Source organism: Crocuta crocuta, unplaced genomic scaffold (assembly GCF_008692635.1).
Source record: "Crocuta crocuta isolate KB4526 unplaced genomic scaffold, BGI_CrCroc_1.0 scaffold253, whole genome shotgun sequence".
Taxonomy (NCBI): Eukaryota; Metazoa; Chordata; class Mammalia; order Carnivora; family Hyaenidae; genus Crocuta; species Crocuta crocuta.
The window spans coordinates 2,999,827-3,025,781 of record NW_027529451.1 but is presented as its reverse complement, the minus strand read 5'-3'; the positions used below and the strand labels follow the sequence as shown (position 1 = coordinate 3,025,781).

The window sequence follows — 25,955 nt, the reverse complement described above, 5'->3', positions numbered from 1 at the left end:
GGAATATGCATATCTTTAAAAAATAGATAACATATCTTTTGGTGGACCATTTTTCAGCCTACCAGAGGAGACCAACTGTTATAAGAAAAGGCAAGAGTAGAGACTGAACTGTATCCTGAGTGAGATGGAAACCCATTGTAGGGTTTTGAGTGACATAATCTACGTTGCATTTTTAAAAAGATTGCTCTAGGAACTTGATGGAGAAGAAGGATGGCAGTGCTATATTTCTTAAGTTCATTTTTAATCTTAATACAGACTTTCATATTATATAAGGAAAGCTAGATTTAGGTGGCTGGGCAGTTCATTTAAGTTAAGCATCCAGCTTCGGCTCAGATCATGATTTCTGGGGTATGCACATGTCCCCTTCTCTCTCTGCCCCTCTCCCATTCTCTCTCTCTCAAAAATAAATATTTAAAAAACAAATGAATAAATAAAAATCCATTGAAAAAAGGAAAAGCTAGACTCTCCCTGCCAAACAGTCATATCTCTTCCATAGGTAACAGCTATTATCATGTGATTTGTTCCTTTTCATATCTTTTCCTATGTTAATACATAGGAAGTATACCCATTGTTACCTGTAAAAATAGTTTAAGTTGTGTGGATTTACATAAAATTTATCATCCCGTATATCTTTAGTTTCTTGATGTTTTTCATTTACTAATGTACCTTAGATATCTTTTTAACTCTCTGTAATGTTCTATAATATGCATGTACTATTATTTATACAGTTCCCTATTGATAAACATTGAGGTTATTTACCATTTTTCTCTATTCTAAATGTTCCTGCAATGAGAATTCCTGTACAGCATGCCTCCTGGTGTATATATATGCACAAGTGTTTCTCTGGGATAAATATAAAAATGTCAAGGGTGTGTGATACTTTTATACTGTAAGGACCCTGCCAAACAAATTGCCTTCCAATGTACATCAAAAGTGTCTGACAGTGTTTATTTCTACTTAATGAGATTATTGGACTTCTTTTATGGACTTTGAATTTTTCTAATGAGTTTGCTAATCTTATGGATTTAAAGAATCGGTTCTTTATATATTCTGCATGCTTTCCTTTGTTAAACATGTTACTTTTTTCTCCCAGTGTTCTTTGTTTAATTTCATGTAGTGTATCTTTTTTTAATGTTTTATTTATTTTTTTGAGAGACAGAGAGAGAGACAGTGTGAGCAGAGGAGGGTCAGAGAGAGGGGGAGACACAGAATCAGAAGCAGGCTCCAGGCTCTGAGCTAGCTATCAGCACAGAGCCCAACGCGGGACTCAAACCCATGAACCGTGAGATCATGACCTGAGCCAAAGTCGTACGCTTAACCATCGGAGCCACCCAGCCGCCCCGCATGTAGTGTATCTTTTGAAATTCATGTTACAAAAATAATATAAGAAAATTTATTTTTTTTTCATTATTAATTTCTCAGTTTGCATCTTGCTTAAGAAGGCCCTTCCACGCTTATCAGGATGAGCACTGGGAATGATACGGAAACCAACTTGACAATAAACTGTTAAAAAAAAAAAAAAAAAGGCCCTTCCATACCACAAAGCCATAAATGTATTCTTTGTTACTTCTGTTGCCTTTATAGTATTCCTCCTCTCAGTACATATGTGTGTTATATTGTACCCAAATCATTTATTGAACAGACCATCCTCTTAGAACTTTAGAAGGCTAACTTCATTGGATGTTATGTATCACTTAGAAATCTGTTTTTCAGGAATCTTCCTTTGTTTCAGTAATCTACTTTGTCTATTTTTCACCAGTATCACAATATTTTAGTTTTGTGATTTTTTAATGTGTTTTGACCTGTATTAGATGAATTTATCTTATTGTTCTTACTCAAAGTTATGTTGACCATTTTGCCTTTCATGTGAATTTGCAGTTTGTCTAATTTTATGAAAAATTATAAATTTTTAATTAAATGTTTAAATTAAATGTTTAAATTATTTTATAATTTTAATTGGGATTACATGAAATTACAGAATAATTGGTAGATAATTAACAACTTTAGAATATTGTTTTTCCATCTGGGAACATAATATATTTCTAACCTTTATATTCTAGCTATAAGTTTTTTCTAACATAGTTTTTTTTTCTATTTTGAACTATATCAAACAGAAATACAAAAACACCAATGACCAGCATTAAACTTTATTAGATCTTAAAATTATGCCATATGTTTTCTTCATAAGTATGTTTTATTATTACTTCTTAATAATAAAATGTGAAAAGATAGAAATGAGAGCTCCCTAGATATGTCTTCTAGATTCTTTTCTCCTCTCCTTCCCTTCTTCCCAGAGATACCACAGTCTTGAATATGATCAAGAGAAATATATTTAAAGTAGATATAATATTATAGGCCATGCATACTTTCTGGGGTTGTTACATACATTGTAGACATTGTTCTGTTTTAGTTGATCTGTGGTGAGTATCCAGAGCTGGATTACGTTGTATAGTTGAAGCACAAATAGAAAGGTTGATAGGGTGATTTTTTAGGGGTCTGGAATTCTGTGATTTCTGCTTATGATTTTATGATTCTTTCATGTTTACTGATACACACACACACACACACATATATATATATACACCTGATAAATTGTGAATATAGGCATTTTTAAATATTTTTAAAAATCAGACTGATTTTCTTAGCTCCTTGTGTTTCAAGATCAATTCTACATTAACCTTCATTCCTTGAGAGGTTGTTGTGTTTTGCTCACTTTATACAGAGTGGTAAATGGCCTACTGCTATAAAAGTACAAGGTATTATGTCATTGTAATTTCATCCTGATTCACAGTAGGTTGACAGTTCTTTTCTTGCATCATATTTGAGAAAACCTTTTATTTATTTTTTTAATTTTTTTTAATGTTTTATTTATTTCTAGAAGAGAGAGACAGCGCGAACAGGGGAGGGTCAGAGAGAGAGGGAGTCACAGACTCTGAAACAGGCTCCAGGCTCTGAGCTAGCTGTCAGCACAGAGCCCGACACGGGGCTCGAACCCACGAACCGCGAGATCATGACCTAAGCGAAAGTCGGACGCTTAACCGACTAAGCCACGCAGGCGCCCCGAGAAAACCTATTAGATCATCTTGTATTTTCATATATTTCAGCTCCATACTTGAGAATAAAATATGTGTGTGTATTTTTAGTTTCTTCAGCTTTAGATCTTACTTGGTTCTGTTTTAACTTCTCAGGTACTAATGTTAGTGAAGAGGATTTTCTTCTGCTGGAGGTTTTACACTGGTTTAAGGAAGAATTCTTTCAGTGGGTGAATGACATTTTGTGCAGCAAATGTGGTGGCCACACTAAGTCTAGAGGTGAATCATTATTTCCCAATGATGATGAACTGAAGTGGGATGCGAACAGAGTAGAAGATCATTACTGTGATACATGCCAGTTCAGCAATCGATTCCCAAGGTGAGTGTCCACTGGACAGTAAAGTCAGAGTGATCTCTTCATGGAATGGTTAGAAAAGAATTTTTATTAAATGAACTTTTTAATTATTAGAAATATAGTCCCCTAGGACAAGGGTATGGCTGGTAGGCTAAGTCCAACCCACATCCAATTTTAGTAAATATTGGAGCACATTTGTGTCGATTTGTATGCTATGGTCTATAAGCAGATTATAATGTCGGGTTTAAATACTGGCAACAGCAGCCATATGGCCTGCAAAGTCTAAACTAGTTACTGTCTAAAAAAATTTTTTTTTAATGTTTATTTTTGAGAGAGAGAGAGACAGAGCACAAGCAAGGAAGGGACAGAGAGAGGGGAAGACACAGGATCCAAACAGGCTCCAGGCTCTGATCTGTCAGCAAGAGCCCAACGCAGGGCTCATACTCAACAAACTGTGAGATCATAACCTGAGCCAAAGTTGGACACTTAACCGACTGAGCCACTCAGGCACCCCAATTACTGTCTTTTTATAGGAAAAATTTGTTTACTCTTGCTCTAGCATATATTGAGTGTAGAGGTACTTGGGTGGCTCAGTAAGTTAAGCGTCCAACTTGGGCTCAGGTCATGATCTCATGGTTCATGAGTTCAAGCCCCTCATCGGGCTCACTACTGTCAGCCTCTGAGTGCAAAGCCTGTTTTGAATCCTCTGTCCCCCTCCTTCTGCCCCTCCCTAGCTTGCGCTCTCCAAAAAGTAAATAAATATTTTAAAATAAATAAATAGAGTGTGGTCTTAGCACACTTAATGCTATAAATCTTTTTTTTTTTAATATTTTATTTAAGTTTCTTATTTGAACGACAGAGACAGCATATCTGTGGGAGGAGCAGAGAGTGAGGCGGAGAGAGAATCCCAAGCAGGCTCCATGCTGCCAGTGGAGAGCCCGATGTAGGGCTCAAATTCATGAAACTGCGAGATCATGACCTGAGCCAAAACCCAGGGTTGGTTGTTTAACTAAGTCACCCAGCCGCCCTAAGACTGTAAATCTGGTCGTGTTCTTTTAATTACATAACTTTTAACTTTCTGATAATTTTATTAATAATTGATAGCACATAAAAACAACACTAATGATGTTAATAATAATACTGATAAATTGGAAGGTAGAAGTACAGTTCCATCGTATTAAGGACAGAATTTTAATCAGATGCCTTCCCTGCCCAATCTAATTTATCCTCATTATTTAAATTTTAAACTAAGGAAATTTGAACTTTTCAATTAACTTTTTTCATCCTTTAATTCACAAGCCTCTTACCAGATTTTTTAAATTGGCAGTGCTTATCAACGTTGGTTGTATCATCAGTCAAGAAAAGATAAAGTTTTGAAAGAAAAGAAAAGTTTTGAAATACCTAATTTTGTGTGTGTAGGGAATCAGTTTTGTCCTAACTAGGAACCAGCCCTATGATATACAGAATCCAATATCCAGTAATTATAAAAAATTAATCCAAGTTTGATTTCTTCATGCAGCATACATTTGTACAGATACTTTGCAAAGATTTAAAGAATTAAGTATATAATTCTGTCTCCTCATAAACTTTTCTAGACAGCGAAATGTAAACTAATAACACAGTGTGGAGGTGCACAAGCTAACAAAGATATTTACTGATTTCCTTTCTACCTACTTTATCATTTTACCATTAGGTGTTCTCTGTATAGGGCTGGGATGATTAATAGTATTTAATTCTAGGCTAAGCTGGTTATTCCACTTAGCACAAATAGTATTTAGAGGAGGCATAGGATGCTCTAATTCCACCACTAATACCTCTTTATGTGAATTTACATCTGTTTTCAGTTACTTTTAATTACGTTAGTTATAAATTTATTTAACTTAGGTAGTTTAATGGCATCTGCTTAAGACAAACTTATTGCAAAGCCAATTCATTCATGCAGTTGGTTTCCTTCTACAAGCTTATGGCCAACATCTCTGCTCACCTGGGGTACTTTTCTTGCTTAGCTTTGTCAGTGAAATCCTTCTCAACCCAGTATGCACAATTTGGTGTTCACCAGTTTTATGATAATGTTATAATTGGAGCAACTTTTTAAAAGATTGTTGCAAACATCTTTCAAAAAACAACTTCCAAATTAGTAAGCACCTTGAAATGGTTAAGAAGAAAAAGTTTCAATCAAAAAGATCATTCGACAGAATAGTAGTATTTAAGTGGATTTGAGTTCAACTAAGTTTTAAAATAGAGTAGATTGTTAAAGTTGTTTGCCTTTTAAGTACGTGAGCTAATTATACCGCTTATTAGAATAATACTAATGCTCTAAGCAGATTTCCTAGGGAATCTCTGCCTATCCAAATCTTGCCTGTCCTCCAAGGCCTCGGTCAAATACAAACTTTCCTCCCAGCCGCTCCTCTAACACTAAATCTGACCTATTGTGTGTGGTTTTGTCACATTCTACCTTCTTCCTCTTCACACCTGTAAACTTGAAGGCTATACCACTGTTCAGTCATTTTTCACTATAGATTCTAACACAGTGCCTCCTATATTTTAGGCTCTTTAATCATTAAGTATGTGAAATGAAGCTAATATAATATTGTAAGTCAACTATATTTCAATTAAAATAATTTTTGGGACAGGGACAAAACATAATGAGTCTTACATACAGAGAAAACTGAGGATTGCTGGAGGGGCTGTGGGAGGGGGGATGGGCTAAATGGGTGAGGGATCTTATAGAGGACACTTTTTAGAATGAGCACTGGGTGTTATACATTAGGAGATGAATCACTGGAATCTACTCCTGAAATCATTGCACTATATGCTAACTAACTTGGATGTAAATTAAAAATAAATGAGTAAATAAATAAGAATAAAAAAGAAGTGAAAAAAAGTAATATTTAAAAATATGAAATTAAGAAATACTGCTGTTTAGCACAGAGGTAATATAAATTGTTTAAAATTCTTGATTATGATAATGAGTCAAGGCTTTTCTGTGGTTATTTTAAAACAGGTATAACAACCCTGAGAAACTTTTAGAAACGAGATGCGGACGGTGTGGCGAGTGGGCCAATTGTTTCACACTGTGCTGCCGAGCCTTAGGGTTCGAAGCTCGCTATGTTTGGGATTACACAGGTACAGAGCGTGGTGTGGACAGAGGAGGGCTGTGCACACCTCAGGGTTGGATTTACAGCCTGGGCTCATCATTGTTTGTCTGGTACTTTCTGGCCTTGTCAATTTGAGCTTCCATTTGCCTTCTGTCAATAACACCAGTACCAACCTCATAGTTTTGTGAGGGGAATCTCAAGATTTTTCTAGAACACCTGCCATTTTGCCTGGTACTTTAAACATGGCCTATAAACATTCTTTTACTAACAATTTACCATGACATTTTTAATAATGCTTTTCCTATATGAATAATAACATGCAATATGCTGTAGAAATCATTTTTGTAGAGATTAGTATAAAAGATATAATAATCTTAATCTCATTATACAAAAAAATGTAATAAAAGCCATGTGAAATTTATGTTCTTATTTAGAAATGACTTATCGGGGGGCAAGGAGAGGGGAAAGTGGGTGATGGACATTGAGGAGGTCACTTGTGGGATGAGCACTGGGTGTTGTATGGAAACCAATTTAATGATAAATTATATTTAAAAATTAAATAAATGACTTATCTCCATGTTAAAAAGTTGTTTTCCTAGTTCTTAGAATTTTACTTGTGCTTCTGTTGTTTTGTAGGATAAAATGAAACCTTCACTCTAGAGTTACTGTTCTCGTACAGTCAAATGCAGAACATCGATAGCCAGAGATCCTTTGTTAGGCCTCCTACCAGTTCTGGGTCTTAACCATCAAGAGAGATGGTAGTTTCCAAAGTGGCATTGACTCCACATTAGCAAAAACTGAGGCCAGTGTTTTTGATGCCATTGTTCAATATGTTCGCCTTTTTAGAGTTATAGCTCACATTATTTTTAATTAAACTTAAAGCTAACTACCTTAAAGGACATATTCCAAAAACATTTTTAAGGATTTCAGAGAGACAGAGATTTCAGAGAAATTAAAACAAAAGTTCTAGGGTTTTGTGTGCCCCCAAATATCCAGTCCTATTAAGTAAAATTTAGACTGTTAGAAATTATCATATGATCCTTATCTTAGCACGTTGTATGTAGTTTTTTAAAATCATTCTGGTTTTATAAACTTCAGTTTTATTTCCTTAATAAAATGCTCTCTTGTCTCTTATTTGAGTAGACCATGTCTGGACAGAAGTCTATTCTCCTTCTCAGCAGCGGTGGCTGCACTGTGACCCGTGTGAAGATGTCTGTGATAAGCCGCTCCTTTATGAAGTAGGGTGGGGCAAGAAGCTTTCCTATGTCATAGCATTTTCTAAGGATGAGGTAAAGCATAAGAAAAAACTTTTTTTCCCTAAGAATTAAATAGAATTTCTTTCCGTTTTGGACAGCTTTTGAAGATACAGTAAGCAGCATATATTTAAAGTGTACAATTTAATGAATTTTGTCATTTGTATGCACCCATGAAATCATCTTTGCAGTCAAGATAGTGAACATATGCAGTGTATCTGGAAGTTTCCTTATGTCCTTTGTTATCCCTCCTTTTTGCCCCTCTAGATAGCCATGGACCATGGATCTGCTTTTTCACTGTAGATTGCTAGAGGTTTTTGGGGATTTTAGTGTTAATTTATTTTGAGAGAGAGAGAGAGAGCACGCAAGCCGGAGAGAGGCGGGGCAGAGGGGGGTGTAGGGAGAGAGAGAGAAAATCCCAAGTAAGCTCCACTCTGTCAGCACAGAGCCTAATGTGGGGCTCAGTCTCACAACCTCAAGATCATGATCTGAGCCCAGATCAAGAGTCAGACACTTAACCAACTGAGCCACCCCAGCACCCCATTATTACAGTTTTATATAAAATGGAATTATACAATATATATGCTTATTTTGGTGGGTGCAATCTTGTTTCTTTTACTCAGCACAATTATTTTGAGATTCACCCATGTTATTGTCATGTATCAATAATTTATTTTTATTGATGACTAATATTCAGTTGTATGTATGTACCATAGTTTGTTTATCTATTCACCTGTTGATGGGGCAGTTGGATAATTTCCAGTTTTTTAACATTTCAAATAAAATTGCTACAAACACTTAGACACAAGCCTTTATATTGCCATTTGCTGTCTTTTCTCTCTGGTAAATTCCTAGAAGTAGAATGACCAAATCATACGGTAGAGTCATAAGAAACTTACTGTTTTCTAGAACCATGTGCCATTTTACATTCTCACCAGCAGTATGTGAGAGTTCTCAGTTTCTCTGTATCCTTGCTGACACTTAGCATGGTTATCTGGAATGTGAGGTGGTGTCTCATTGTGATTTTCATTTGCATTTCCGTAATGACAGAAGATGCCAAGTATCTTCTTTTGTGATTGTTTGACATGCAGAGTCCTCTTTGCCCATTTTTTTAAATTGGGTTGTTCATTTCTTACTGTTAAGTTTTGAGAATTCTTTATATATTCTGCATACAGGTCATTTTTCAGGTAAATGCTTTCCAAAGATTTTCTCCTTGTCTGTGGCATGTCTTTTCATTCTGTTAGTGACTTTTGAAGAGACAAAATTGAGAAAGTCCAGATTTAAAAGTTTTATACTTCCGGTTTTACATTTGGGTCTATCGTTCGTTTTGAGTTAATTTTTGTGTATAGTCCAGTGTGTGAGTTGAAAGTCATTGTTCACTAGATAGATAACAAATTGTTCTAGCATCATTTGTTGAAACATTATTTTTTTCCACTGAATTGTTTTTGTACCTTTGTCAAAAATTAGTTGATACAAATTTAATACAATAAAAATGGAAAAACTTTTTATTAGTTGAATATTATGAAATTAATTTTGTAGATACGTTTTAAAAAGTTAAATGTTCTGAAAATCTCATTTTATCAGTCTTTCTTGAAAGAAAGTATGCCAGTTAGAAAATGAATAAAAAGCATATTTTTTTATATAGGTTTTAAAATTTAAAGAAAAGATAGCATTTTAAAAATCTGTTTAAGAATTACATACATTCTGGGGACACCTGGGTGGCTCAGGGTCAGTTAAATGTCTGACTCTTGATCTCAGCTCAGATCTTGATCCCAGGGTCATGAATTTAAGCCCTGCACTGGCTCCACACTGGGCATGAAGACTACTTGAAAACAACAACAAAAACAATAAGAATTACATACATTCTAGAATTAAGGTTGGTGGTTGTAATCTTGTTAAATATCATATTCTATAATTTGAGGTGGTTGATGTCACTTGGCGATACTCTTGTAAACACGACGAGGTAATCTCCAGAAGAACTGAGGTTAAAGAAGAATTACTTCGAGAAACTATTAATGGACTTAATAAGCAGGTATGGGCATTTGTCATTTTTTTTAATGTTATTTTTTTATTTTTTTATTTCTAGGAGGGAGAGAGAGAGAGACAGTGTGAGCAGGGGAGGGTCAGAGAGAGAGGGAGTCACAGACTGAAACAGGCTCCAGCCTCTGAGCTGGCTGTCAGCACAGAGCCCGACGCGGGGCTCGAACCCACGAACCGCAAGATCATGACCTAAGCGAAAGTCGGACGCTTAACCGACTAAGCCACCCAGGCGCCCCCCGGCATTTGTCATTTTTGAGGGGACATTTGAAGTTTTGTATATAATCAAGAATGGCCAGCTTTCAATCCATTGAAATTCTTAAAGTAAGAGCATTATTTTGTAACCAAAAGTATTTTACTATGTAAATGTCTTTTTGTTCATTGAAAATTTTGAGGACCCCTTTTAAATACTGTGGGTGTTTTATGTAGTAACATAAATTAATTAAAATTAATTAAACAAAATTTCAATATATGTAACACTATTAAAAAGTATGTTGTTTCATTTTTCAAAGAAATTATGTCTTGAATATAATTACACACACTTGTCCAAGTGTGGAAATTTTTGAAACAAAGGAGAGGAAATTGTTAACAATGACTACTTCTGAAAAGAGGAACTGGAGGTTCAGAAAGGAAAATCGGTTTCTATTTTATATCCCTTTGATAGTACTGACGTTTTTTACTATTATACATATGTGGGGTTTTTTTATAATTTAAAAGCCAAACCATCAATTTTGCTTCTTGGCAGGCAGTTAGAATCACCTTAATGCAGTGATTGAGATTCAAGGTGAAGTTTTAGTCTGTTTTACCTTCTGATGTGCAGCCCTTCAAAGACCCTAGACTGAAAATCTGGAGTATTTACTAGAGCCTCTCACCTTGAAATGCTCTGAACTCCAGTGTATTTACTCCACAGTACTGTGATTCTGTAAAAATTCTCTTAGCCATCATTTTGTGCATGGCTTGCTCATACCAGTTAATACTTGGCAAATGTCTGGAAGGGAAAAGAGGTCGAGTGTATTCAGTTCACCTCAGTTCATTTCTTTCCTTGGGATCTTAGCTTCTACAGCTGCACTTGCCTTGAGAGCTTTCTGTTGCATTTAAACAGGGTCTTGTATGTTTGTGTCTGCATGTAATGTTCTGCCCAGCTTTGTACCTTTTCTCAGTAGAACAGTTGGTACATGAGGTGGTCTATCGTAGCTGGAAGCAGAAGTTGCTACCCCTTCATTTTATATCTAGGACACTAAAGGTCATGAGGAGTTGGATATGGATGTTAAATGATTTCTTCATGTAAAACTCATAAAATTATTTTCAGTTTTCCACAATGTCCTATTTATTTTCCAAATAACTACATGTGAACAGAAAGTCTTTTCAAGATCCCATTAAAATACAAATGCTTTTTAAGTATATACTGACTTAGAGATGGACCTCTGCATTTCCCTAATCTTAATGACTTTTTAAAACCTGAATTACAGAGGCAAATATCTTTGTCGGAAAACAGAAGAAAAGAACTTCTCCAGAGGATAATCGTGGAACTTGTTGAGTTTATATCTCCGAAAACCCCTAAGCCTGGAGAACTTGGTGGAAGAATATCTGGGTCAGTGGCTTGGAGAGTAGCCCGAGGTGAAATGGGTCTAGAGGTATTTAATTCATTATAGCATGATAATCTTTCCACCTGACTGCTTCCTATAGTGTGCTCTTTACTGACAGAAAAATGCATTGGCCAGGACCTTTCAGTTAGCTTTTTAGAGTAATTATGAAAAAATGCAAACATTTGAAGAGAACCGATCATTGATTGACATAGTATATTTGCATGCAGGAGTTAGAAAAGCATTTTAAAATGGGATTTTCCTGTGTAAATTTTTAGAACTGTTACTGAGGTACGTACAGAAAAAATGCACAAATTATTAGCATACAGCGTAACAAATTTTCGCAGATTGAGCATCCGTGTAACCACCAGCCAGAGTGACGAATAGGCCACAAGAATCCCAGAACGGCCATGAGTTCTCTTCCAGTCACTGCTTCCACCACTAAGAGTAGCCATTAGCCTGGTTTCTAACCCCGTAGATTAGTTTTGCGTATTATTGTGCTTTATGTAAATGGAATTGTACCATATGTACTCTTTTGTGAACAGTGTTCAGAGTTCTTTTTCTCTTAACATTATTTCATGAAATTCAGAATTGGTGCTACATGGTTATGGCACGCTTTTTCTCACTGCTGTGTGAATGTATAAATGCAATTTATCTGTGCCACCATCGATGGGCATTTGGGTTTCTAGGTCTTGGGTGTTAAAAATTGTACTGCTGCAAACATTTATATACATGTTTTCGGTGTATGTATGTATGTATGTATGCATTTGAGTTGGGTTTATACCTAGGAGTGGAATTGCTAGGTGATAGGGTTCTTCAGTTTTGGTGGATATTGCCAAGCAGGTTTCCAAAGTGGTTGTGCCAGTTTACACTCTCACGAGCAGTGGATGAGAGTTTTTCACGTATTTGCCTGTAGTCGGTATTGTCTTTTTCATTTTAGCAGTTCTGGATCTATGTAGTACTATTATATTGTGATTTTACCTAGCATTTTGGTGATGACTGAAGTTGCCTATTCTTTAAATTTTTGGATATCTTCTTTTTGGGAAGTGCCTATTTAAGTTTTTCAAAGTAAGATTTTAGAAGTTTCAAAAAGCCTTGTTTTCCATTTTTAGAAATTTTTTATAGTACAATGAGAAAAATAATAGAATCTGGATAATTCAGTGAATGAAAGTATTTATCTCTTGTTACGTACTTGTCTACATTTGTTATTGGCTAGAAATTATCATTGCTGCTCTGATTACTATTGTCAACATTCTCTCTTGATTAATGTCCCCAAATTAAATAATGAACAGTGGAAATATGCCTGTAGTTAGGGACTGGGTGAAAAGCAATGGGCTCTGTAATGAACACTAAGAAAGTAAAATAGACTGTCCCTTGCCCCTAGGGAACTTAAAGTTGACTCACTAGAAAGTATTCCTATACCTTCTATGGAAGGTAAGTAATGAAAAATGCTTGGGAGGAAAAAAACCCACCACAGTATCATATCAAACAATTCCACACAAAATAGACTCCACAAAATCTACTTTTTCTAAATTTTCCAGTGTTGCAGCTCATTTCTCCAATAAAGGAATAGGTCTAAGATGGGTGAATTATCCCCAGTAAACTTTATGTTTGCTTCTTAATTTACTTCATCTTTAGGAGGCAGTTGGAAGTGTTGGTTCAGCCATAGAATTACAAGATCTAAATTCAACAGATAATTCCAATCACTGCTGATGCAGTGCAAGTTACAAGTATAAATCTAAATGAAGCCAATTTAAAAGAGCTAATTTAATTCACAGCTGTGTTCAATTTAAATAAAATGTCGATATTATTTAGGTCTTCATTCTCTTTTCTTTTTATGGATGGATGTGCTTCCTCTGTTATGGCATATAAGTTGATTAAACTTTAAAAATATGAATTGGGTCATATGCCCAGATTGTCTTCCCTTTCAAATTTTTTTTTTTTAATGTCTGTTACTGGAGACCAGTAAGGCCATGGATTTAAAAAATCATTTTCCTGTTTAGAAGTAAATGTTTGTTTTAAAAGTTAATTGAAAAATGTCAGTCCTAAAAAATTATGGAACTCTACCTTGAAATTATTTGGAAAAAGAAGGAAACATTGGTGATATAATTTCCAGAAAGAAAAGTTTTATCTTAATCTTAGATTTAAAAGATTTATGAAATACTAATGTTAGTCATACTCTTGATTATTCAGCTGCATACATGATTATGTTCAGTAGCATAAATATTTTTCTTTTCTCTTTGGTAATTAGTTATCCTTTGTAAAGTAGTAGATAATGCTACTTTTGAATTTTATTTCCATTTGGTTTATGTCAGCACCCTAAAATATTTTTGATAAAATAGAAAATAAGGGGAAGATAGCTACAAACACAGAAGAAGGGAGGCAAACCATGAGAGACTCTTAAATACAGAGAACAAACTGAGGGTTGATGAGGGGTGGAGGAGAGGGGGAAATGGGTGATGGGCATTGAGGGGGACACTTGTTGGGATGAGCACTGGGTCTTGTATGTAAGCCAATTGGACAATAAATTATATTTAAAAAAAAATAATTGGGGAGTTTGGTTACATGCTTGTTTTGAGTTGTAATTTATAATTATAAATCAGTTTCTAAAATTAAGCTGCCTTCCCCTCCCCCCCTTTTTGACAGTAACATTCATAGGTTCTACTAGGGAATTCTCTTTTTCTTACATTTAATATTACTGTTTGAAGAATTCCAACAGTGATGTATATATATGTACACAGACACACACATTTTTTTTCTTTTTTTCTAAGATGTTTTATATTCTGCTTATCGATTGTTATACATTTGAAGTTTTCATATTGTTTAATACGTAGTACCCAATGTTTCAGCAAAAAAAAAAGCATTGACTACTATTTTGATTGATTAGCAAATACTGTGGCAACATATTGACATAGACTAGAGCAGTAGTCTCAGTGTGGTTGATTTCACCTTCCAGGGGATGTTCAGCAGTATCTGGAGACATTTTTGGATGTCACATCTGGGAGGGGGGATGCCACTGGCATCAAATGGACAGAGGCCTGGGCTGCCGCTAAACAACCTTCAATGCACAGGCAGCCCCTGCTACAAAGAATTAATTGTCTGACCCAAATGCTACTATGCCCATGTCTAAAGGACAGGGACCAGTGTTTCAGTGGCATATAAAAATGCGGGATAAATATATCATTTTTTTCTAACACTAGATTCACTCAGTGATTTCAGATTTCTAGGGACTGATTTACATTACAAGAAACATGGATTTATTTGGGGGCTAGGATGCAAATTTTTCCTGGAATTTTAAGGAGAAACGTGAGCTTCACACATGTAGGAGGTTGTTTCAAGCTATGTATCCCAGGCACTCTCCTACCTTGGGATATCAGGAAAGGGCACTGATAAACTGGCTTTAAGTTGAGATCTGAATGATGAGAAAGAGGTATATGGAGCATAGAAAGACCAACTTTTCAGATAGCAGGAACAACATTTTTCAAGGCCCCGATGCGGGAACTAGCTGGACCTTTCTGAAGAGCTAATAGAAGAGTAACATGAGATTGGTTGGAGAAGTAAGTAGGGAATAGATCATTTAGAGCCCTATTAGCCTTGATAAAGGTTTGGAGTTTTAAGTACAGTGGGAAGTCATTGGAGTGAGTTAGGCAAGAAAGTGACATATCCCAATTCACATTTCTAGAAAATCACTTTCATTACTATATGGAGCTTGGACAGGAAAGGTAAAATTGATAGCTGAGAGTCAACTTTAGGAGACAACTGAAGGAGTCCAGTTTTGAGCTGGTGGTAGTAGAAATGAACAAAAATAAATGAATTTAGGTTGAACAAAAATCACAACAATATAAGTCAGAGCTGTGGTTTATACTTCTCATTTTCTGTTTAGTAATGTTTGGAGCTATACCCACATCATACTAATCATATTTAACCTATAAAATGTTTTCCAAATTTTTTAATGGCACCAACTCTTCATTTTCAAGTTGAAGGAAACTCTTACCACTGTACGTAGCAGTTCCTCATATATAGTCTTCCATTATGTTGAAAAACTAATTCTGCTTTCTTTTTAAGAGAAAAGAAACCCTGCTCATTCCCTCTGAAAATGAGAAGATTTCCAAACAGCTTCACCTCTGTTATAATATTGTGAAAGATCATTACGTCCGAGTTTCAAATAATAATCAAATCATTTCTGGATGGGAGAATGGTGTGTGGAAAATGGAATCCATATTCAGAAAAGTTGAAACAGACTGGAACATGGTAATTTCCTGCATGAAGCTGTTTAAGAACTTTGTCATTGTTTTAAACAAATATATATTGGCTTCATTTTTCAGTTGTGTATAATGTGAAAACTGATACATCAAAATTACTTTTAGTAACCCTTAAACATGTAAAAGAAAATCCTCCTCCCAACGTTTAATCAAAACTCTGTAAGAAGGTTGTGCATTTATATCAAGGAAGCATCCATTTTCATCAAAGAGGCTGATTTTAATTCATTCATGGGGAAAAATAATTGCATATATGACTGGTTTTTGCCTGAATATATAAAATATATTGTTATATTATTCCTTCACAGATACTTGTTGATTGCCTACTAAATGCAGTCCGCTGGAGACTATAACATTTAATCCAGAGTCCCAAGAGCTAAACATTTAACACGCTTTCATTTCCTAAGAATGTGGATGATTAGCAGTGATATTGGCTATTTCTTCCTGTGTCCTAAAAAAGAAAGAAATGGATGCTAGGCCTATAGTATTTCACTTATACCAGCTTGCATGTTGTTTTCATATGTTATCTGTTAATTAAGAAGCTTTGCTTTTAAACTGTCCTACCCCTTAGACACACACCAAAAATAAACTCAAAACTATTCACGTAACCTCAGTAGACCTAACCATATTATTGATAGATTTTCATAGGAATTAGTGAACTTCTAGGGAGCTTTTAAAGTTAATTTGCCAGGGTGTTTGAGTGGGAAGAGAAGTTGCTCACTTGCAGGACATGGTGGCTACATGTAAAAAGCGAGTCACAGCTTAGCAGCTGCTCGCGTGTTAGGAGAATTTAGTCTGTGCTTGTCAGTGTACTAGACAGCAGTCAGAGTACAGAAGACAGGCAGAGGGGAGAGCCCTGTGTTTTTTTCTTTTCCAAGTCATAAGTTTTCTAAAATTTACCTTGGTGCTTATTTTGATGATCTTTTTGTATTAAACCAAGGATAACTGAACAACATTAGTAAAATTGTATAAATTTTTCCATTTGAGGTAAAGAAGAACATAAAAAATAGAGCAAGATAAAATTTTAAATGTTAAGTAATGTATATTTATAACTGATTATACAGTTAATGAGAAAGGGCAAACTTCTCTGGAGGACTATCCTCAGCCTAAAAGTTCTTCTGAATAGAAAGCAAGACAGGATAGACATGCTATTTATCCAAGGACTAAGCTATCATTGTGGAACTAAAGAAGAAGTATGCCTTTTTTCCTAACCAGCAGTGTTGGTGGAGAAAATTAATGGAAAAACACAGTGACACGCTGCAGAAGATGCGATGTGATGAGAAGCAGGTCGATTCTGTGGCATATGTCTTCTGTCTTATTCACTCATTTGTTCATCAGCAAACATCTACTGAACGGCTGTTATTGTCAGGCGTTGTTCTTGGCGCCATGGTTTAAAAGATAAAGATACGGCTTCTGCCCTCACAATCTAACAGGGAAAGCTGAAGCATAAACAGCCCTCTTACCCACGTTGCAGAATGCTATAATAAGGATATCAACACATTGCTATGGAAACACCAAGGAGGGAGTAATTAGCTGGGGCTGTGGGAGTTGGGGATCGCTCTGCAGAGCGGGAGACATTTGAGCTGGACGCTGACGGATGAGTAGGTGTTCGTAGAGCAAGGGAACAGCAGGGAAAAGCATAGAGTACTGGCGTGTTGAGTTCTCTAAATAGACCATGTGGCCAGGGGGATATGGTATGAGTAAGATTCAAATCCTGTAAACGAGATGCAGAGGCCATTAAATAAAAATAGGCTGCTACTCAATTAAAGTTTAGGCCTTGATTTACCTTTACAAATGGCATCACTTTTTAAAGTCGAGTGAAATCTGTTACCAGTTACAGTATTTAATACCAAATGAAGAAAAAAATTAGAATCTGAATTATACTTGTAATCCGAGGTAATATATTGCCCTTGAAACACTGAATTTTCTACCTACAAATAAGTCGATGTCTTTAGTTTTGTACTAGCATACTTCCAGTTAGTTATGGAACCTACCTGTTTCCCACCACACCGTTTCTCGTAACTCCCAGCCAGGTGTCATGACCGCACATGCAGCCTGCTCTCACATATTTAGAAAAGAGTCCTGCCGTCTCTAAGATCCGGTCTCCCAGGAACACAGAGAGTTACTGAATTTTACTACTTACCAAGCACATTGTTCAGTGATGTCTGATTTGGAAGAAATATAAAAAGCTGAATCAAGAAAACCAGTATACCTTTTAGGAGGCAGATGATAACGCGTTGATAAAAGTGTTAATAGCTTCCTGCATCTGCCCTGGTCCCTCCATAGTTGTTTTCCATGGTGTAAGCCAGAAAAGCATTTTCCAAGTCCCAGTAGTTACTGAGTGCTCTTAGGGTAAGAAACAGCTCAGGTCTCTTCCTTGTCTGGCCTCTGCCTTCTATGGCCTCACCTTGCACCAGGGTACCCCCTTGCTCTGCATTGCAGCTGCATTGCCCTTCTACTCGCTCCACAGAACCTCTTTTCCTTTTGGTTAGATTCACTTATTCCATTCCTTAGAGCTTGGTGTAAGCCTCACTCCCTCCTGTTCCAGCTAGCTGGATCCATTTCTGCCTTTATTTATTCACTGTACCATGTACCCCTCCTTCATGACATTTATTCAATAAATATAATAGATTATTTGTCTCTGTCCTACTAGTTGTAAACATTCTCATAGAAAAGACCTTGTCTTTTTCTACTCCCTTGTCCTCTCAGTATGGATGTATCTAGCTGAGTGCCTGATAAATGTTTAGTAAAGATTGCTGAATGCAAGAAAGAATGTTTGAATGTATATAGCATAAATTCTATACCACCTCAGTCTGTGTAGGATATCACAAATACTCTGTCTTCATTTGGACTGCCCCTTGATGTTCTTAAGTACTCTGCATATTTGCAAAGGATCGTTTTTTGTCACTAGAGTCATTTTAGCACTTTTTGCTGATTAGTAAGTGTGCGTTGTCAGACATTGTGCTTGGCACTTAGGATGTAATGGTAAGTTAAGAGTCAAGCCTCAAGGTGAGCATAGACTGGTGAAGGAAAAAGACATGGACCAGCTGCTCAGATTGGTGAGATAAGTGCTAGAAGAATATGGGTCTGTATGTGACTCTAAGGGAGAGAAGACAGAAGGAAGAGCCAGTCTCCCTTCTTGAGTCAGAGATAACCTTGCAGAAGAACTAATATCTCAGTAGGCCTTTGGAGAAGGTGGCAGGGGAAGAGTTTCTCGGTGTGGAGACAAGATGTAGAAGGAGGCATGAGATACAGCATGTGCAGAAGCACTGAGGTGAGAAACATCTGGTATATCCAGGGAAGAGTAGTAGGAAATATGGAGGAGAAGAGTGGGAAATGAGACTAGAGAGGTAACAGTGGTCAAGTCCCAAAGACTTTGAGTACCTTGCAGTTACGTAACAGGAAACCATGAAAGATTTCAGACAAAGGAAGGACATGATCACACTAGTGACCCAAAGGTCACTCCAGAGGCTGCCGAGAGAAGAAATAAGCATAGTATTTCTATGAATGTCTTCTAAGAAAGGTGTTAACGCATTGGGGACTGACAGTGATTCGTGTTTGATTTCAGTGATAAAATGGAATAACCAAAATAAGATTAATGAGCAGTACCAGTTTGGAAGTATTAAATTAAAATCCCTGGTACTAGAGTTGTTCTATTAGATATCTGTAGGAATGACTAACTACAGAGTGTCTGCTGTTCAGTAAACTTCATTAGAGTTCATCTTAACAGGCGAAACACAAGGATCATTCTTAAAACGAGCATAGTAAAGAACAGCTTCAGCAGTGCAGCACAGACCTCCAGAAGACCACAGCAGTGGACACAGCCTGGCTTGTGGTAATCAGACAGCCTTTAAGTGAAGATCTTCTGCAGAATGTGTAATACATAAAGCATAAAGAAGTTGACATGCAGATTGTTCTCAGTCTTGAAAATCGTGGTTACAGCCATAACCCAAAAGACAAGTTTACTTTGTGTACATTGTTAGGGGAAGAGCTTAGACCTTTAAGCCATAGACAGATTGCTCTCGTTCTCACCCACCAGTGTGACCTGCCTGTGCTGTGTGTGTGCCACACAGTTGCTGAAAAGGGTCAGGGGCAGGTCACTGGAGAGAGGGGCGGGGTGCTTCACTGATTTCAGGTCTGTGGAAGGAAATCTCCACAACTTCTGATTTTACTGTCCCTGCTAATAAAGTAAGGTAGCTCTTCATAGTCCCTGAAATTGAAGACCAAGCATGTAGAACTTGCATACAGTAAGTTGTATCTATGAATTAGAAAACCAACAGCCAAAAATTTGTCTATGAAAACACGAAGTTAGGAACAACCAATAGTTACCAAAAAGCATGGTTTATTTTTTCTTGTAGAAAAAACAATTGAATATTTTGAGCGCTTTTAAAGTATTTTTTTCTAGGGGCGCCTGGGTGGCTTAGTCGGTTAAGCGTCCGACTTTTGCTTAGGTCACGATCTCGCGGTTCGTGGGTTCGAGCCCCGCGTCGGGCTCTGTGCTGACTGCCAGTTCAGAGCCTGGAGCCTGTTTCAGTCTGTGACTCCCTCTCTCTCTGACCCTCCCCTGCTCACGCTGTCTCTCTCTCTCTCCTAGAAATAAATAAGACATTAAAAAAAATTAAAAAAAAAAAAATAAATAAATAAATAAATAAAGTATTTTTTTCTCCTAAATATAATTACTGGTTCTGTTGCTATTACACATAGAAGGGACTACAGTTGGGTATCTGTATAAATCTTACTGTTTTGGCATCTTTCAAATTGTCAAACAATATACATATTCTTGGTAATTTCTGCCCTTAAAAAGGCTGAGTTAAAATAAATTAAAGTGGTACAGACAGTATATGGTGAGAAAAAATGATATGAATTTTCAGTGTCAGAAGAGTCTTTCATTTCCATACACTGTTTCTTTAGCCTGCGAGACCTTTTACTTTCTCACAGTGTGTTTCAGTGTTTGTTTAAGCATTTAAGAATTCAGTGATAAATTCCATCCTGTCCTTTAACTTTTTAAGTCTTAAAACTGATGCCTTTAGGACTGAAAAATGTAGATCATAAAACAAGCAGTTCTCTCAGACATGTTCAACAGCTATTGAAAACCTTCTTATGACAGTTAAAACCACAGTTGTGGCCCAGACCCAAATGGTATAATTAAGGTAATTCTAACCTCTGGGCACCTGGGTGGCTCAGTAGGTTAAGCATCCGACTTCTGCTCAGGTCATGATTCCGCAGTTCATAGGTTCGAGCCTTGCCCACATCCGGCTCTGTGCTGACAGCTGTGAGCCTGGAGCCTGCTTCTGATTCTGTGTCTCCCTCTCTCTCTCTCCCCCTCCCCTGCTTGTTCACTCTCTCTCTCTCTCTCTCTCTCTTTCTCGCACTCTCAAAAAAAAAAAAATTAAAAATCTATATCTATGTATATATAGTTCTGGGGTAAGCTAGAAATTTGAAATTACCCTAACTTCAGTCTTTCATGTTTTATGCCCACATTTTGGCAGGGGTGGGGTGGGGCGGGGAGCTTTGGAACTACTGAGCTCTAAAAGACAGAAGACATAAATATCTCTGTATACTGAGACATAAATTTGAATATATTTGTCTTAAGATTATTTTCCCTCGGTCTTTTCATTCCTTCCAACCACCTTTCTTCCAATAACTACTAACTAGGCTCATCTTTTTCAGATAATCCCCTTTTTTTGCCACTCCTTTGAATGGGTAATTAAGCTACAGATAATCCCTGTAAAATGGCCAGGAGTTTAGGTTTAATGCATGAGCCAGTTACTTGCTGTACATCCTAGACCATGCAAATGATAGGAAGGAAGTGGGCTTTTAAAAACGTTAATTAGGCAGTTGGAGAAAGGTGAGCATAAAGTCATGACTATTAGTGGTAAGTGGTCAATGAGGAAAGGGTTTTTTCAAGATTTATTTCAAAGAAATGCATGAGTTATTGTAGGAGTTTGAGCATCAGGGATAAGTGATTCTTGAGGCTCCTGAGTGGCTCAGGATTCTCTCTCTCACCCTCCCCGCTTGCTCTCTATCTCTCTCTCAAAATAAATAGAAACAAACTTAAAAAAAAAAAATCTTTTAATAGTCAGATTCTTGGGGGGTTGAGCCTGGGTGAATGGAGTTACCTGTGAAAGACCCAGGCTGTGGGGACCAGTGTTAACGTCCGCGGAACGATGTGAGGAAATGAGCTGAAAGCAGACAGTTAAGTTGGATGCCTTAAATAGTATACATTTAAAGAGGTAATGGCCACCTATAATGAAGGAATGGGGAGAGGCAAGCACGAATACTACCTTTTAAACCATCGCTTAGCAGTGACTGAGGTGGTGGTTGTTTTTTTTTTTTTTTTGACTTCTTGCTGTAGAAAAGCTTGTCTGAAAATCCAGACTTAAAAGATACAGAATAATTGCATTTAAAATGATTCTTCATTTTCAGCAGGACTCCTCCTAAAGTTTGTATTAAATAGCTGGACTTTACTAATTGAAAAAAAAATAAGATGTGCCAAAATTTGGCGAGCATGCACCCCTTAGAAATGTGCTTATCTGGGCACCTGTATCCAAGTCTCTTTCTTCCAGAGCAAAAGATACTGTAGGAAAAACTGCGAATAAGATGAAAAATGTTACCAGTGAAAATCTCAATGGGAAAAAATTAGGTGTTCAAAGCATCTGTATGTAATGCCCTGTGACAGTAAGACTTTGACTACGTGTGCTTCTACACTGTTTTGTCATTTCTGACAATTCTTGCTTCCCCCCCTTTGTAGGTGTACTTAGCCCGAAAAGAAGGATCGTCTTATGCTTACATTTCCTGGAATTTTGAGTGTGGGTCAGTTGGCTTAAAAGTAGATAGCATTTCTGTTAGAACAAGTAGTCAAACCTTTCAAACTGGAACAATACAGTGGAAATTGCGATCCGACGGAGCACAAGTAGAACTGTCAGGCGGTAAGCATTTGACGAGAGAATTCATCATGATGTAGATATTTAATGCTCTGAAGAATAATGGTACTTATTTGAGTGTTTCATAGCCAAGAGTCATTCATACTCTGCAGTTAAAAAAATTTTTTTTAATTAAAACTTGTATAACCTCATTCTGATAGAAGGGCTTACGATTTTTATTGTGAAACACAAATGGATGAAGAAAGGTTATTTCTTTGTTTCAAAGGACACATTCCCTCCATAAGGAATTATTGTATTTATTTTTTAAGGGTTGATTTTTACCTACATGTTAGGTATATAATATATATAAGCCATTTCTTTATGTCCTTAAATTACCAAAAGCAAAGTGTTAATTATTTTTTTTCTCCAACAGATAAAACTCTTCGTTCCTATCATGAATTTTCTGGTGCCACTGAAGTTATTTTGGAAGCAGAATTAAGCAGAGGAGATGGTGTGGTTGCTTGGCAACATACTCAGCTGTTTAGACAAAGCTTAAATGACCATGAAGAAAATTGTTTGGAGATCATTATAAAATTCAGTGACCTTTGAGAACCTGAACATTATAGAAAAGCTGACAATAATCAAGGACTTCCCGTGTTTTGAAGTAGTCTGTTGGTTCAGTGCATGCTTAGTTGGCCATTTACTACCCTCTGCCAGCATATTTCTTTTGCTGGCTCTCCATCATGTACCCCTCATGAAAATATATCTTTGTACTATGGACCATAATGAAACCTTGAATTAAAAGCTCCCTTCCGTATGTGACTGTAATTTGAAGTAAAGTCTTATTGCCTCAGTATGAGATTTTAATCAGAAAACTGTGAGTATAATTTTAAAAGTAAAATGAAGGTCTTCATGATGAAATGTTTTCATGATTATGATATAATCTTAAGCTAATACTAGTAATTTGACAATTTTTGATTGGCCATTAATTTCTTCATAAGTAATTAGATTTCCTAAGATTTTTAATTTTTAATAAATGTGAAAGTATAGTATCTCCTAAGTTATAATGCATGAACATTTTTATGATTGTAAATACATAGGCATTTAAGAAATAAAATGAATTATTTTGTCTTATATCATTTTAGTGGTTACTTTGGCTAAATAAGAATCCTTAATAAGTATGCTAAACATTGAAAACTGCTGGAATAGACAAGACTTATGAAAACATTTAACACTGACTGCATAAATTCAGAGATACATTATGAATCCACGTGTGGACACTTTAGAATACGCTTTACTTTTGAGTTTACTTTTGAGTATTTCTATCTACCTCATTGAATAAATATCTGTTCTTGTGTTTGAAACTATGTAACTAGATTATACATTACGTGGTATTTCCAGAGTTTTTGGTGTGTTCCATGTAACCTCTCCAATTAAATGTGTTAAGCATTTGTGTGCAAGCGTCGTGATCGTGCTGAAGGAGACAATGGTGAGAAAGACACAGCCCCTGTCATATCACTATCTTTGTGATGCTCTACAAAGTGAGCTCTCAACTTTTTTTTTTTTTTTATGTTTTAAATAATTATTTATTTACGAGAGAGAGAGACAGTGTGTGAGTAGGGGAAGGACAGAAAGAGAGATGCAGAATCCAAAGCAGGCTCCAGGCTCTGAGCTGTCAGCCCAGAGCCTGATGTGGGGCTTGAACTCACCGGAACATCATAACCTGAGCTGAAGTCAGGCACATAACCAGCTGAGCCACCCAGGAACCCTGAGTTGTCAACTCTTCATACAAGAAAAGTACATTCTCAGAGATTCTCAGTCTCTGCAACCCAACCCATAGAACATTCATATGCATTGTAAAAAATGCTCTAAGGTCCTGAACAAAGGATTTTTTAATTGTAGTCAAAATGTTGAGGATCAGTTTCTTGCTAAAAAGTCACATTTCAAAAAAAAACCTTGTATTTCTAAAGTGTTATTAATAAGTCTTGAATATTAGGAAGTTTTCTGGAATTCTCACTACTGAGCTACCCATGGCTTCATATAGTGGCCAAATACATGCAAATGAAGAGCCTTGACTCTCACCTGTCTTGAGGTGTTTGGTATTGGCACATGAGTGTTGTGATGAGCGGGTGGACCAGCCCTCTTAACCTTCATGAGAAAACCGAGAGGTTGGCAAGCAGTTTTATAACAGTGGTTAAAAAAACAATGTTGGTACTCAGCATATCTCCTCTGTGAAAAAGATACATTCTAATTTTTACTGTGGCTTTAAGCAAAAACATGATTAGAGTTCAAATGTCTTACCTTTATAAAGTTGCAATGTTGAAGAGGAAAAGTAGTTGCACTTTTTTTTTATGTTTATTTTTTTGAAAGAGAGAGTGCGTGTGCACAGGGGAGGGGCAGGGAGTGAGGAGGAGAGAGAATTGCAAGCAGGCTACATGCTGTCAGCGCAGAGCCTGACACCGGCGGGCTTGATCAGACCATGAGATCGTGACCCGAGCCAAAATGAAGAGTCGTACCCTTAACCTACTGAGCCACCCAGGTACCCTGTTGCACACTTTTCTTAAATGTATCCCATGAGAGTCTCAGCCCCAAGCGTATCCAATGCACAGAACATTTTGAAAATAGTACAGAAGTTTGGGATCGAAACAGTTCGCCACATATTTGCTACGTGACCGTAAGCTGGTAAGGCGAGGGGGGGCTGCGGTAGCACAGACCCCCTCCTGCACTGGCGCAAATAGTAGAACACAGTTTACATAGCAGTCGTTTACGGTCGGCTCGCTTGGCAGTGCGCTGTGTGCTGTGCCAGAGCACTGAGGCCCGGCCTGCACACCTTCTTGAAACAGGCCGATCGGTGAGCCGCCTCCTGCCGTTGCTCATTGTTTACAAAGGGTTTCTGCTTTGGTGTCCCATCATGATGAATTTTACAGACAGTCTGCTTTTTATTACAGCGGATTTGGGGTCGGGGGGTGGTTAAAAAAGTACTTGTGCTGGAATTCACGTTCTCAAGAAGAACAAGAAGCTACAGCTGATAAAACTGGAAAAGAAGTGCCTCACGTTGAAGGAGGGCTAGAGAACAGTGTATGGACTTCAGGGATCGGAAAGGTTCGCGATAATTTAACCCAGACTCCTCACTTTTCACTGAGGAAACTCAAACCCAGAGAAGTTAAATGACCTAGGCAATGAGTTGCTGTTTTAGTAGGTGTTTCATAAATAATAGACACTTTGATGGAATATTCAGCTCGAGTTGTTAATATTAGAACCAATGATTTTTCTAACTACAGTTAAGCTTTCATGGAGAACAAATTTATCGTAATTTGATGATAGATTGTTCTAGATATGAATGCTTCAGTGTGTAATAGTTTTTAAAGATTTTTTTTCCTCTGTAACAATACATTGTAGTTTGAGTTTATAGTCCAAGCGAATACACTCTTAGAAGCTGATACCTCTCTTTCCGTAAAAACTCTTGGGGGAAGAA

The 25,955-nt window shown here is 36.8% G+C and overlaps 1 protein-coding gene across 2 annotated transcripts in view; it reads left to right on the top strand.

Annotated features, from left to right (window-relative positions):
• Positions 1-23,933, top strand: part of NGLY1 (N-glycanase 1) — a 57,207-nt gene extending 33,274 nt beyond the window's left edge. Inside the window, exons 5-12 of one of the 2 annotated variants that reach the window (XM_077760726.1) lie at positions 3,189-3,411; positions 6,392-6,513; positions 7,629-7,774; positions 9,660-9,770; positions 11,245-11,409; positions 15,424-15,609; positions 22,369-22,546; positions 22,914-23,933. In XM_077760726.1, coding sequence (XP_077616852.1) covers positions 3,189-3,411; positions 6,392-6,513; positions 7,629-7,774; positions 9,660-9,770; positions 11,245-11,409; positions 15,424-15,609; positions 22,369-22,546; positions 22,914-23,089 — 1,307 coding nt within the window. In that variant the 3' untranslated portion in view covers positions 23,090-23,933. The remainder of the gene's footprint in view (positions 1-3,188; positions 3,412-6,391; positions 6,514-7,628; positions 7,775-9,659; positions 9,771-11,244; positions 11,410-15,423; positions 15,610-22,368; positions 22,547-22,913) is intronic. The other variant, XM_077760727.1, reaches the window with a different exon arrangement.
• The last annotated feature ends 2,022 nt before the right edge of the window (positions 23,934-25,955 follow it).